Source organism: Saccostrea cucullata, unplaced genomic scaffold, assembly GCF_032062105.1.
Source record: "Saccostrea cucullata isolate Sc308-1 unplaced genomic scaffold, CSIRO_AGI_Scuc_v1 ctg138, whole genome shotgun sequence".
Classification (NCBI taxonomy): Eukaryota; Metazoa; Mollusca; class Bivalvia; order Ostreida; family Ostreidae; genus Saccostrea; species Saccostrea cuccullata.
The window spans coordinates 606258-621094 of record NW_026935400.1 but is presented as its reverse complement, the minus strand read 5'-3'; the positions used below and the strand labels follow the sequence as shown (position 1 = coordinate 621094).

Below are 14837 nucleotides of genomic sequence, written 5' to 3'. Positions count from 1 at the left end.
CGACTTCAATGGACAAACAAACTATCCGACGAATTATTATTTCTTCCAGAGATTCGGTTTAATTCGGTAATGTGTATTTTAATTTCGACAGAAATTGGGAAAACGGAGGTAGATAAGGGAGTGTCAGTACTGTAAACCAACTTTTATTCGTGTGCAAGAAATGTTCACGAGTTTCGCGACCTACTATAACCCATGAATATTAGTCGCCGCGAATCATTTCTTTTGAAGAGTGACGCCAAATGTTGCAACCCGCAAACGGTGTTTCCATATATTTTTGCTCTTGTCTCACCCTCCTCTCTCGATCTCTCTTTCTCTAGATAATAAATATATTGTCATCAAATGAGTATTGCAGATGATTAGATTTTCAAATTGAGCTTTGACTTTTCTGAAGTATTTCTGTTGAATGCTTAAATGAACTCCCTTGCCAGATTATATGCTCCATATAATGTTGAACATCGTCTTTCATCATTCATTTCAATTCCTGACATCGACACGAATCTACAAATTCCTGGACATTTTCACACCGTTTAACCTAAATTCCGATATACTTCAATTTCTCTTCATCATCGATCAATCCTCAGCATCAGGTGATATTTCTAGGGTAATACAAATCAGTGAAACAAAAACACCCAGGTAGAAACCGCCCGCCGCCGCCGAAAATCCGAACGACCAGGACAACTTCCAGTTCTCATCCGGGACCTCCACTCCAAAAATGACCACGCCCATTATAATACAGGATGCTGTAAATAAACACTCGTCTTAAAATATATGTCAGTACACTGTATTTATTAAAAGTTCTGCCAACTCGAGAATTTAAGAAGGTGGTGATTTTCCCCCATGTTACACTTGAAACAAAATCGAATAAGAATAGAGAAATCTTTGCAATTGGCAACAATCTCGCACATATTGAAATTATTCGTCTTTGTAGCATACACACAAGAAAGAGAGCAAAAATGATCATTTTTGCTCGTCATATTTTTCCATGTAAGTGGGTCTTTAAAGTATTTTTGCCGAGAGAATTTTCGCAGAACATTTTTGTTTGTCATAATTTTATGCCTTTTAATAATTAGAACTTTGCTCTAAGTTCTTTGTATACAAATTGACTTTTTATACACTTGAAGTTATGGGCATTACTCTCCCCTTATTCGCCCATCTTCTTTTTGTGATTATTTTTTGTTTTGGAATGATTCTTTCTCTCTCTTTTATGGTTTTGTGATGCGATTTTAACTATATGAGGACACTTGTTCAACTGTATAATAATAATACACGAAAAGCAATCACTGTCTAGATAGGAGCTCTATTAAATCAGTTGATATTAGTCAGAACGAGTGACTAAAATAATAAGCTCCTTAGGATGCTCAATTAAGGTGATATGCTGCAATATAGGAATAATTATTCTGTAAGTCTTACCTGTTCCAAATGCAGACATAATGGAAAAAATGGAGGTCCTACATTTATTTTCATATTTAACGGCAGCTGCAAATACCAGGCATGGAGTGCTTATGGTGCCAAGTACTCCCAAGACTTCTAATACCTGTACCACAATTATCTGGCCTGCAAAATTATTTAAACTAAAGCAATCCGAATTCTGATGTGTGAACTGTGTGATCTCAGAAGATTTAGAAGTATATGTTGTTTTTTTTTTCATCTTTTAAACAACACAGTAGTAACGTATTTGTCCATTTCAGGAACATTTCCGCATTGTCATAAGATACAAGGATTCATTAGGCACGCTACTACAAGATATGATGGACGATTATACTATGTACACAGAACCGCATTTTGACCCATGCCTTAGAATGAGAATCAATACATACAATCAAATACATGATGTTTTTATAGTACAATTTACATAAAAACATGCGATCTTCCTACTATAATATTGGTAGTGTTCGATTGATTAATACACTCACATACATTTTCACTTTATGACGATATGGACGTTTTCCAAATACGGGCATTCTTTGTGTTTTTGAATTATAACTTTTACAGATTTAACTTACCGTATACAAATTCTAACTATTCGTGGAATTTCTTTTCAAGAGTAAAATAGGGTACTAGTATATTAAGAAATTATTTATTAAGGTGGTGGGCACAATTTAATGGGCAGAAAATATAAGCACTTTATTTACTTCCGAAACAACTTACCGTCCAAAGAAAAATGACATATGGGTACGTGTTCGTTTGGCCTTCCTATATCTTCGCATGTTTTCCAGAGTCCAAAATTAAAACGTTTGGTCTGCCGAGATGTCGAGTCGCACCAGTGTGCCATGGACACACCCACTATTTGTAACAGGAAACCCACTGCCATCCCCCCGATGGAGACCCTGGTACTCCTCGACAGAGACCGGCACATGGCTACAGACCGATTCAACAAGTCCCCGGGTGCTCTTGGGAAAGCGTTCAATGGTCTGAGAATTAGAAGTTAATTTAGGCCAATACTGGACAGACAAAAACCGTGGCCCTCCGATAATCAATGGACAATACCGTGTAGGTTGTCCATTAACAGTTATTAACTGAAATTGTTGTCAATTCGACTTCTGGATTATTAAAAATCAATCCCCTCAAAAGCACTTTACAAGTGAGAATTCGCAAAATTCAGCGTTTCATTTCATTGAAATTCTCGGAAAAATACGCCCCTCATTCTTGGTAATGAAGTGTCAGTGAGAATTTTATTTAACAGCCCACCTCCATGTACTTAAAAAACAAGATGCGTTTGTGAAACACTGATGTCCCCGTATTGCAACATAGTGAAGATTAAACCTTTCTTAAATGCAAATTTAATGTATTGGTACCCAAAGTAGGGTCTCCTAACTGGAAATACAATTGTGAAACATGAAAGCCCGATCACCATCTGTTCCCAATTATGGCCAGGCTAAAGTTTTTTCATAAGTACAGAAATCTTCAAGATCAAGGTCAGAAGGTCAATATTACTGGTATCCAATGAAAGGTATTTCCACAAAGAACACATGTGAAGTATAGAAGCCCTAAGTATTCAAAAGCTATGGCCAAAGTTAAAAGATTTTAAAAGTAGATTAAAATCCAAGATCAAGGTTATTGGTATTGAATGAAAGGTCTTGTCACAAGAATTAAATATGTGAAGTATGAAAGCCCTAGCCCTTATTCTTGAAAAGTTAATATTTTTTCATAAGTCTGGAAATCTGTAAGGTCAAGGTCAAAAGGTCAAGGTTATTGGTATCCAATAAAAGGACTTGCCACAAAGAATACATTTATGAAGTATGTTAGCCCTAGCCCTAATCGTTAAAAAGTTATTGCCAAGGTTAATGTTTTTTCATGAGTGTGGAAATCTCCAAAGTCAACGTCAGAAGGTCAAGGTTATTGGTATCCAATGAAAGGTCTTTCCACAAAAAATACATATGTGAAGTTTGGAAGCTCTAGTCCTAACCGTTCAAAAGTTATGGCCAAGGTTTAGAAAATTTAAAAGTAGGTCAAACACTTAGGTCAAGTTCAAAGGGTCAAAGGTCTTGATATCAAATGAAAGGTTTTGTAACAAGAATTAAATATATAAAGTATGAAAGCACTGGCTCTAATCCTTTAAAAGATATGGTCAAGTTTTGTTTTTTAAAAGTAGGTCAAACTCCAAGATCAATGTCAATGGGTCAAAGCTCTTAGTATCCAATGAAGCGTCTTCTTACAAAGACTACATATATAAAATATGAAAGCTTTATCCCTTACCATTCAAAAGTTATTGCCAAGGTTAAACTTTTTTCATTAGTACGGAAATCTCCAAGGCCAAGGTCAAAAGGTCAAAGTTGTTGATACTCAGTAAAAGGTCTTGTCACAAAGAATATATATGTGAAGTATAAAAGTCCTGGTATTTACCGTTCAAAAGTTATGGCCAAAGTAAAAATTAAAAATTTGTGTGTGAAAGTGGGTCAAACTAGAAGGTCAAGGTCAAAAGGTCAAATATGGTGGTACCCAAAGAGAGTTCTTGTCACAAGGAATACACATGTGTAATATGAAAGTCATAGCTCCACTAAATCAAAAGTTATGGGCAAGGTTGAAGTTTTTGTACAGACAAAGAGACAGAGGCTCTATATACCCCTGAAACTTCATTTATGGGGGCAATAAAAACATTGCACACGTAGTTGAGTGATTTTTATACACCCGGATCGATAGATCCAGGGCATATATTGTTTTTGTCCAGTCTGCTTGTCTATTTATCTGTTTGTCTGTTTATCTGTTTGTATGTCTGTCTGTTGTCAACTTTTACCTTCGCCATAACTTCTGAATCATAAGATATAGAGACTTCATATTTGGTAATCGTACTCCACTAATAAATTTCTTTCAAATGACATCAAGGTCAATGACCTTTTGACCTTGACTGTGACCTATATGCTAAAAATAGCTTTTTCGAACTTTGTTGCCGCCGGGCGCATTGTGTTTCACAAACACATCTTGTTTTTATTACACTTGAATAGATAGAAATTTACATAAATTTTCACAAAAAATGTACTTTTCGGGGGTAGGGGGTGGGCAAAGAGAGATAATTAGAATTTTTGTTTTTGGTAATATTTGTTTCAATGCGGGGCTATATAGTTTTTGTTATGTCTGTCCGTCTGTCCGCAAAAACTTTAACCTTGCCGATAACTTTTGATTTAGTGGAGCTGCGACTTTCATATTTCACATGTGTATTCCTTGTGACAAGACCTTTCCTTGGATACCACCAAATTTGACCTTGACCTTGGAGTTTGACCCACTTTTACACAAAAATTCCAAACTTTTACTTTAGCCATATCTTTTGAATGGTAGATACCAGGACTTTTGAACTTCATATATGTATTTTTTGTGATAAAACCTTTCATTGAGTAACAACAACCTTGACCTTTTGACCTTGAAGATTTTCGTACTTCTGAATAAACTTTAGCCTTGGCCATTACTTTTGAAGGGTAAAGGTTAGGGCTTTTATACTTCACATACTGACCCTATATTGGATACCAAGAACTTTGCCCCTTTAACCTTTTTTGACCTACAATGTACTTTAAAATCAACCTTTACCATTATTTTTGAAGGGTTAGGAACAAAGTTTTCATACCTCACATATTTAATCCTTGTGACAAGTCCTTTCATTTGATATCAAGAATCTTGACCCTGACCTTGAAGTTTGACCTATTTTTACACAAAAAAATCCAAACTTTTACTTTGGCCCTAATTTTTCAATGGTAGATACTAGGAATTTCATATTTCAAATATCAATTCTTTGTGGCAAGACCTTTTATTTGAAACAAAAAATTTTGACCTTGACCTTGGAAATTTCCATACTTACGAAAAAACTTTAACCTTGGCCATAACTATTGAACGGTAAGGGCTAGGGTTTTCATACTTTACATATGTAATCCTTGTGAGAAGACCTTTCATTGGATATCAACAACTTGACCCTTTGACCTTGATCTTGGAGTTTGACCTACTTTTTACAAAGTTTAACCTTGGTCATAACTTTTGACCAGTAAGGGCTAGAGCTTTCATACTTCACATGTGTAATCCTTGTGACAAGACCTTCCATTGGATATCAACAACTCTGACCCTTTGACCTTGGAGTTTAACCTACTTTTTACAAACTTTAACCATGGCCATAACTTTTAAACGGTAAGGGCCAGCACTTTCATACTTCCCAAAAGTAATCTTTGAAAGAAGGCCTTTCTTTAGAAACCAACAATATTGACCCTTTGACCTTGACCCTGGAGTTTGTCCTACCTTTAATTTTGTTTACCTTGATCATAACCTTTGAACAGGTGGTGCTAGGGTTTTATATTTCACATTTGTATTTCTTGTAAAAAGGCCTTACTTTATGTACGAACATAATTGATCAGCATTAGAGAAAGCTTAACCTTCGCTATGTTGCCATACAGGGGCATTAGTGTTTCACAAACACATCTTATTCACTACAGAAATCAAATGCTTGTACCCCCTCCCCCCAATCTTTTCTGTGGGTATTATGAATGCTTCTTAATGGACCTTCAATCCTAACCTTTAGAGTGATTTTTGTTAGAACAACATTTTCTAAAATTCTGCATCATATTTTAGATGTTGCAATGTGGTCCCAGGTTACTGGAAAGAGGGAAGTGATGGAGGGGTTCCACCTCCTGTGAGGGCACATTTTATATACTGACATCATTTTGATGTGTTCTGGTGCACTCTTTTAGTCATTCTTTCAAATTTAAAATGCTCAAATTATAGTAACTGCAGAACTGTAGCGTAATGGTTTAGTATACTAATCTTTGACCACATACACTGTAGTCAAAGCCTTGAATATAAAAGTTCTAGGGGCAGGTCCAGCAATTTTTGAAAAAGGGGGTCCAGGTTCGGTGCCCCAATACTCATGCATAAAATCACACAACAGACTCTTCAAGCCCATAGCAACAGTTTTCAAAGGGGTAACCCCCCAAAAGAGTAGAAAAGCAAAAAAAAAAAAGAAGAAGAAGAAAAAACAGAAACCACAAACAAAAAGACAAACAAGCAAACTATGCACCACACCTTAAATTCTATTTCAAGGGAGGAAGTGGGGCTCTAACCTTTCGGAACTTTTTTTTTTTGAATGCTTGCATTTGGGTATTTTGACCGTCTGGCAACAAAAAGTGTGGGGGAGTGGAGAACATCAGTCCAAATCACGCATTAAACTACAGAATAAAATTATTCTCAGAAAAAGTGAGCCCCCTTCCCCCACATACTATTTAAACATTTCTCTTTATTGATTAAAATATTCCCACGATATAAGGAGAGAAATGTTCTCTCCTACATTCTCCCTTTCATGACTTTTTATGAACACGGTTTAAAACTGGCATATACTGTAAATCACTTTTTATTCGCGAGAACTTTATTTTCACGTAATTACGCGAGACAGTGCGTTTGCGAAAATTTAATTCTCGCGTATAAAAGTATTCCTTACGATTATATAGAGGAATAACAACTATTCCTGAAAATGATGTCTCGCGTACTAAGAGTCAATGACAATCTCGCGAAAATAAGGTGTCGCAAAAATTTAGTGATCTACAGTAGATATAGCTAAAGTTCGCTGATTTCAGTGAAACCTTGCATATAATGTGTGGGTAGTCGGGGCCTGAAGCCGGGATTATGGAGGAAAGCAAAACGGGGAAACTTTACCTAGCAAGCAGAAAGGGCAGATATTAAACAACATATATTTACCTTATTCCAAAATATTAGATGTGAAAATATCTATGTTACATGAAAAATCTCTCTCTCTCTCTCTTTCTCTCTGCAAAAATAAAGGGGAGTTCCAACCCCCAGACCCCCCTACCCCTGGATCCGCCAATATAGTTCTGCAGCTAAAATTATAGCAGCAATTCCCAAAAACAGATAATACAAGAAAGTAATTCTTTCCAATAAAATATTAAAAATCTAATGAATTACTAGTCCCTTAATCAGATAAATGATAAAATTTAGGGTCAGAAATGATATCTTGAGCTGGTTTTGATGGCATTGCTTTTGGATCTTCTGATCAATTGAAGAATGCAGATACTTGTATGTGGTACATGTATTACAATGAACTATGTTAGTTTTTGACAGAATTGTGACTTTCATTACACTTATCAGTAGGGGACTTGAATTGCTTATATTACTCTCAGGAAGTTTGTTTGTTCTCATCATTTTTATTATACCATCATTTATTTTTAATTCAAGGAGTTGGAAGAAAAAGCCAATTTCATTTGGTTGAACATGTATGAGGCTTTACCTTAAGGAGGCTGGGGGGGTCAACAAATTAACCACAAATTAACCACCAGATTTAACTTATTTTTTTAGATCTGGTATCTAAAGCTGTCAACTATCATTTGGCAAAGAAAAACATAGGTAATCAGAGATTACAGAGCTCACCTCAACAAATGTTGTCTTTAAGTAAGGCAAAGTCACACAATTAACCAACAAAAAGTGTACATTCCAAAAATGAAAATATTTAAGCAATTTCGATCTGATACTTTGAACAGACCTACATAAAAAATTTAAACTAGTTCTTCTTCATGAAAATGTAATTAAAATCCAGAATCTGAAGCAAATTTGAGAGTTTTCATCTCTTGATGCAACGTTTGTGCAAGTTTGGTTTATACAATGTTATGTAAGCCTTATAGTTTTTTGGTATTAGACTTGCACTCATAACTTTCACCTGGTCTATTATCTGAAAAATGCATGTCGAATTCAGCATTTGAAGCAAGTCCATTAGTTTGCATCCTATTAAGATTTATCGTCCATGCAAGTTTGCTCATTATAGGGCTCATAGTTAATTGGAAATGAAACATGCATCAAAAACTAACATTTTTACTCATCCACAAAAAGTAGGTCAGATTCAGCATCTGAAGCAAGCCTGGTAGTATGCATCCTTATATGTATTATCCATGCAAGTTTGGTCATTAAAGATGTCATAGTTGCTTGGAAATGAATCATGCACCAAAAACTTTAACCTGTTCACTCAACCGGAAAAGTAGGTCAGATTCAGCATCTGAAGCAAGCCCGATAGTATGCATCCTTATATGTATCATCCACGCAAGTTTGGTCATTAAAGAATCATAGATACTTGGAAATGAATCATGCATTAACTTTAACCTATTCACTCAACGGGAAAATGTAGGTCAGATTCAGCATCCGAAGCAAGCCTGGTAGTATGCATCCTTAGATGTATCATCCATGCAAGTTTGGTCAACATAGGGCTTATAGTTACTTGGAAATGAAACCTGCACCAAAAACTTTAACCTGTTCACTCAACCGGAAAAGTAGGTCAGATTCAGCATCTGAAGCAAGCCCGATAGTATGCATCCTTAGATGTATCATCCATGCAAGTTTGGTCAACATAGGGCTTATAGTTACTTGGAAATGAAACCTGCACCAAAAACTTTAACCTGTTCACTCAACTGGAAAAGTAGGTCAGATTCAGCATCTGAAGCAAGCCCGATAGTATGCATCCTTAGATGTATCATCCATGCAAGTTTGGTCAACATAGGTCTTATAGTTACTTGGAAATGAAACATGCACCAAAAACTTTAACCTGTTCACTCAACCGAAAAAGTAGGTCAGATTCAGCATCCGAAGCAAGACCAATAGTATGCATCCTTAGATGTATCATCCATGCAAGTTTGGTCAACATAGGTCTTATAGTTACTTGGAAATGAAACCTGCACCAAAAACTTTAACCTGTTCACTCAACCGGAAAATGTAGGTCAGATTCAGCATCCAAAGCAAGACCAATAGTATGCATCCTTAGATGTATCATCCATGCAAGTTTGGTCAACATAGGTCTTATAGTTACTTGGAAATGAAACCTGCACCAAAAACTTTAACCTGTTCACTCAACCCGAAAATGTAGGTCAGATTCAGCATCCGAAGCAAGCCCGATAGTATGCATCCTTAGATGTATCATCCATGCAAGTTTGGTCAACATAGGGCTTATAGTTACTTGGAAATGAAACCTACACCAAAAACTGCACCAAAAATGTTAACCTGCTCCAAAAACATTAACCTGGTCATTCCTTTGCTGAAATTGCAGCATCTGAAACTTTGAATGGTGCAATGAAACACACTAGAACCATCCTCCATGCATGTCTTATCCATATAGGACATAGAAGTAGTTAAAAAGAAAACTGCTCCAAAAAACTTAACCTGGGACGCCAACGCCGACACCGAAGAGCAATACGTATAGGGTATTAATTTCAACTTCGTTGAGGTGAGCTAAAAATCATACATTTTAGTTTTAAAATTTGATCATTTTTGTATATCTTTATATGGAACTCTTCTTTTAAAGGAGATTGAAATAGTCTGAAAATGGCTGCCACCCCCCAGCCTCTTTAAAGCCAGAACTATGGGATACATACCACAGCGTTTCTTTGATAAAAGCATTCTCCAGTTCCTTGTACATGTACATGCATTAAACATATAAATCAAATTCATATGATGTCTTTGACAAACCTTTATTTTAAATTTTGTTTGATTTTTTTTTTTGCCATTCAAACAAATAAATATATAGGTACATATAAATGAAAACAAAAAACTACCCCTCCTATGCTAGCTATTATGTCCAATCCTTTTGTTATAACATCAAAACAATAAAATATGTTCAAACCAAACCAATTGTTAGAACTAGCATCATGACATATATCTCAGCAGAGAGAGGAAATGAAACACATGGATTTGCTCTGCATAAAAAGTACATTAAATTCAAAAGTAATAAGCATATAACACATAATTTTTATGCATGAATTAAAGCATTATTAAAACCCTATGTTAAGAAATACAGTGGCCCATTAACTCAATAATTTCAAATCTGAACACAATTTGGAATCATGTCTGCTGCCCCACTTGCCACCATACTTAACAAAGAAATGATGAGTCTTATTATGTACACCCCTCACTCTTTTGCATCCACCCCTTTACTTGGGTTCCTCCAGTGCCCCTGTGGCAAGGTCAGTCATTCGCTATTAAACTTTTTGTCTTTCCTTAACCAAAAACAGGAGTTATTAGGTTGGCTGCTTTGGTGTAAAGTAAACTCCTGATATTCAGTTCACTGGCCACCTAAAATGAAATAGCACAGGGAATCAAGGTCACAATGCTCACCTTGACATTATAATATCTATAAGATCATATTTCTGTCACGTCTAATTTATTGTAGTTTGTAAGCATTGCAAAGATTAATATCCATGCGATTTCGGTTCGGTAAAACTTAACATTTCTATGGAATGGACCTGCTCCAAAAATGTAGATCAAGCATCTGAAGCAAGTTTTGAAAATGTCACTTGAGACTTTGACTCAGGTGAGATCACCTGAGATGGTGAATATTTTGAAAGGGGCATGGAAATAATAAAGTGGGTGACATATTTTAAGGCAAACTTAACCCAGGCCATCAAAAGAGCAATAACTCATACTTCATTTCCAACAACATCTAATGAATTACATTATATGGAGTACACTTAAACATGGAATTATAGGAAATGTACTTTAATAATAGTGTTTGGTCCAAAATCTTCTTTAAAAAATTAGATACTACCAAGGTCCAAGGAAAAGAAAGAGAGAAGGATTGAAGGGAAAAATGGAGAAAGACCAATGGCAACAAGCTTGGAGAAAGTGATTGGACATCAGGGACAATGCAACTGCTGTTACATGACAGCAATATGATAAAGTCTGTATGTATGCAAAGAACAAATAAAACATCCTCTGGCTCCATTTTCCTACAATGGGTCTAACAATTATTATATTAAAAAAAGTTGCCCTTTCTTTGTTCTTAGTAAGACAAATAAATAGGAAGTGTGTTTCCTACTCCAACCTGAGAAAAATGGGGAAGGTAGGTAGGGAAAACATTTCATTTTATTTTAATATTTCTTTGTTTAAAATTCAACCTGGAATTCCAGTCAAAACATTTCTGATTATAATGTGTAATCATGGAAGTAATCCAGATTAGGATTTCTAAAACAGAAACCAGATTTGTTTACTTCCAGAGCGATATCGATAATTTTTTTATGGGTCGGCTCATATAATTTAGGCTTGCTCGGGGAACTGGAAACACACAATTTATTTATCTAGGCCTAATGAAACTGTATTTTGTCATTCAGATCACTTTAATCCCACTAACAAATGAGGTTTTAACAGTACTTTTTAAACATTCCTTCAATATGTCCGTCTGATGAGAGTTATTTGAAGGTCTGTGATGTTATTGTGATTTCTGATGACAGGAAATATTATGTTCTATTTTGGAAAGATTTTCCAGTTAAATCAATATTACATTAAAATGATTTAATAATAAAATGACAATATATTTTAATCTGCAGATTAACTAGTTCTTATGATGGTAAATCCAAAAAAAAAAAAAAAAAGAAAATGCAAAAATTCAAATTAAACCTGAAGAAATAAGGACTGAAATAGAAAAATGCACACTTTTTTAACTGAAATTTTTAATGCATTTATTAAATAAGGAATGATTCTAATTTACTTTTCTGTTTTCCATGACTGTGACTTTAAATACAAACTTGTGTGTGAATTTTATATTTGTTTTACCTTTTGCCTTTGTGAGGGATGAAGAAGCTCTCCAAAGGGAGATGACTCTGGGTTCTCAAATGCTAGCAGAGCTAGAGTGCGCTCAAGCTCTGACAATACTTCTGGATTCTCCTCTCCACGCTCAGCCAACTGAGTTTGAGCAAACTCGAGTGCTGCCTCCACATTCTTCTCTCTAATCAGCTCAATCAGTTGCTGTTGCTGTAATTTGAACAATATGTTTATTTAGTGATTGTTTCATACAAAGTTTTACAACTACAATGTAACTGTGAAAGTTTAATTCTTTCATTTTTGTCTTTACCACAGACAGGAAACCTTTTTCTCGTAATGGGAAAATGGCTATTTATTAAGTTAACTAATAATATTTGTTACATAAATTAAAATGAATGCAATAAAACCTGCTTAAACTTCATTAACAACCAAACATACCTGTAATCTAAAGTATAGGTATCTGTCATTGTCCAGGAGTTCTGGTTGGATGCTGTTGACCAATGAGATTGCGTCCTGTATCTTTCCCTCCTGAATGGCCTCTCTGATTTTGATTCGCTCATCTAACTGTTCCAGGTCTACCATTGGCTGCACCCCAGATTCCTTCTGGAACTTATCTGCAGCCTCCTTGAACCCCTCTAAAAAAAGGTCAGTGAAAAATACATCTAATGGGGTGGATTTTCGTACTGTATACAGTCATGTAGTACAGAATTAGTACTGTATAGTACAGAATTACTACTTTAGAAACGATTACTAATAAGCCTAATTGTTCTGACTTTATTCACAAAGAACATCATTGCTTCAGTCATTTTAATTTCCTTAACTCTACAAAAATAAAAATACATGTAAACAAAATATGTAACTTGCTCCAAAAACATTTATCTGCAATTCTTTGGCTGTAAAAACAGAAATAATAATAATATAATAATAATGATTGTTTTTTATACAGCGCTTTTCTAGCATAAATGCTACTCAAAGTGCTTTACAATACATTATTACCCCAGCAGACCTTAACAATCCAGAATCTTTCTCAGTGCAAGCTGCCGTTATCAGCGCTAGAACACTAACATTCTAACAATATCTTTCACTGTCTATAGCCAGGTACCCCTTTCACACTTGGGTGGAGTGAGGAAATTCGTGTAAAGTGCCTTTCCCAAGGACACAACGTCGGTTTGTCTTGGCCAGGATTCGAACTCACAACCTTAAAATACATGTAAACAAATATGTAACTTGCTCAAAAAACATTTAGCTGCAATTCTTTGGCTGTAAAAACAGAAATATGACTCGTATTATGAAGCCTACTACAAACATCATTTAACATTTTTAAAATATAACATTTTATGGATTTATAAAATAGTTTACCTGTGACCAGGTAATTCATCACCAGTTTGTTCATGTCTGCCCTGGTGGGGTGAATCTGCTGGAGTCGATCATTCCATTCCTCCAGTGTCACCTCTTCTAATCGCTCCATACTGGACCCAAAGTTCATTTTAGGAAACATATGGAACTACAAATCATAAAAGACTGATTGATTTACATAATTGTAACTTTTATAAAACTTTAAAAATTAAGCTTTATTACAACCATCAAAGAATCAATTTTAAATCTAAAAATAAAAATGTGCAAATGAAGAAAAAACAGAACAATTTTTGCTAAAATTAATGCATTTATTTTTTTTTTTTTGAGGGAACAGGGACTTCCCTAAAATATTGGTAAAATAAAATGAATGTTGTATGTGGCATGGCCATGCAGGAAAATTGGTTGCCAGAGATATCCGCTGACCATAGTTAGTGGTCAATGAAGAAGAAACCTTTGTATTTGTTTTATTGTATTAAATTTGTACATAAACTTGGTCAACAAAAGCCTTATTACCAGGCTAGGGAACCTGAGTATAACACACCTTGGTGATACAAGACATATCACAACACACCAGCTCAGACGTGTTGCATGTTACAATATCAACCATCAAAACTTGGCTTTGATTCCCTTTTCAGTTACAAATGCTTAGTGTGCATTCTTTTTCTTATAATTACATGTAATCAATAATGTACACAAATAGGATATAACAGCTGCATATTAGAAAATGACCCTGTGTCTCAAATTCAACTGCAAATGTAATACCAGAACAAGAATTCTAGAGACTACCGTCTACCATAATAAATATTTATATGAGTGAAGGAGATTCAGAGCCCTAATTACAAACATGAAAACTTACACAATATTTATATATTGTTCTCTGTAGCTGTAGCACTGTTTTACTTGCAGTTCTTACTTATACTTTTAGGCACCAACTCCTTAAGTTTGTTTCACAGACTATGAAACTAGTGTCGAAAATAGAGTTTTTACTACATTATTCACATTCTAACATATTTCATGATTAAAGAAGTTGAATTCATTCTAAAATCACAAAATCATGCCGACAAAACAAAAGGCAAAATGTAAACAGGAAGTTCGGGTATTGATAAAGGAAGTCGCAAGTGCGCGTGCGTTTGTAATGGGCATAATCAACCAAAGAATTCATCAATTAAAACCCGATCATGTTGTTCGGAATTCCAGAATTGAATTTCCTAAGCTGTTGTTGAGGGATTGAAGTGAATTTTTTGTCACAGGCGCTAACGGTTTATCATCTTTAATCAGCGTAACAACGCCTAGGATGCCAAGATGGCGGACTCTGAATCATTGAGGACTAGAGATCTCCCCACTTGACCAAAATGAAATTGTTTTCTGCGAATAGCACAACTTTAACATTCATCTCAGACTGATAGAAAGATGGCAGAAAGGTAAACGAAGCACATTTCAGTTAACATTGACAAAAATGTGGTGCTGATAAAATTAATGAGATG

General features: G+C 35.2%; 3 protein-coding genes across 3 annotated transcripts in view; 1 reads left to right on the top strand and 2 right to left on the bottom strand.

The window, feature by feature from the left end:
• Positions 1–387: 387 nt before the first annotated feature.
• LOC134242720 (uncharacterized) lies at positions 388–2592 on the bottom strand. Its single transcript, XM_062724848.1, has 3 exons — positions 2149–2592; positions 1411–1554; positions 388–740 (listed from the first exon to the last, which is right to left on the bottom strand). Exons 1-3 carry the CDS (start codon positions 2354–2356, stop codon positions 571–573), a joined length of 522 nt encoding a protein of 173 aa, XP_062580832.1. The 5' UTR covers positions 2357–2592; the 3' UTR covers positions 388–570.
• A 7866-nt stretch (positions 2593–10458) lies between these two features.
• LOC134242711 (glucose-induced degradation protein 8 homolog) overlaps positions 10459–14837 on the bottom strand; it is a 59771-nt gene continuing 55392 nt past the window's right edge. Inside the window, exons 2-5 of the mRNA XM_062724839.1 lie at positions 13357–13501; positions 12436–12632; positions 12010–12207; positions 10459–10533 (exon numbers count right to left, since the gene is read on the bottom strand). Coding sequence (XP_062580823.1) covers positions 10459–10533; positions 12010–12207; positions 12436–12632; positions 13357–13495 — 609 coding nt within the window. The 5' untranslated portion in view covers positions 13496–13501. The remainder of the gene's footprint in view (positions 10534–12009; positions 12208–12435; positions 12633–13356; positions 13502–14837) is intronic.
• The window catches only part of LOC134242700 (rho GTPase-activating protein 39-like), a 64848-nt gene continuing 64485 nt past the window's right edge, over positions 14475–14837 (top strand). Inside the window, exon 1 of the mRNA XM_062724826.1 lies at positions 14475–14774. Within this exon, the coding sequence (XP_062580810.1) occupies positions 14764–14774 (11 nt within the window). The 5' untranslated portion in view covers positions 14475–14763. The remainder of the gene's footprint in view (positions 14775–14837) is intronic.

Bases quoted from the DNA above. Each gene is read 5' to 3' on its own strand.
- LOC134242720 (XM_062724848.1), bottom strand. From the start codon at position 2,356: ATGTGCCGGTCTCTGTCGAGGAGTACCAGGGTCTCCATCGGGGGGATG. The intron at 1,555-2,148 runs GTAAGTTGTTTC...ATAATTTTGCAG, and splicing joins ATGTCATTTTTCTTTGGACG to GCCAGATAATTGTGGTACAG. The intron at 741-1,410 runs GTAAGACTTACA...GTTTATTTACAG, and splicing joins TATGTCTGCATTTGGAACAG to CATCCTGTATTATAATGGGC.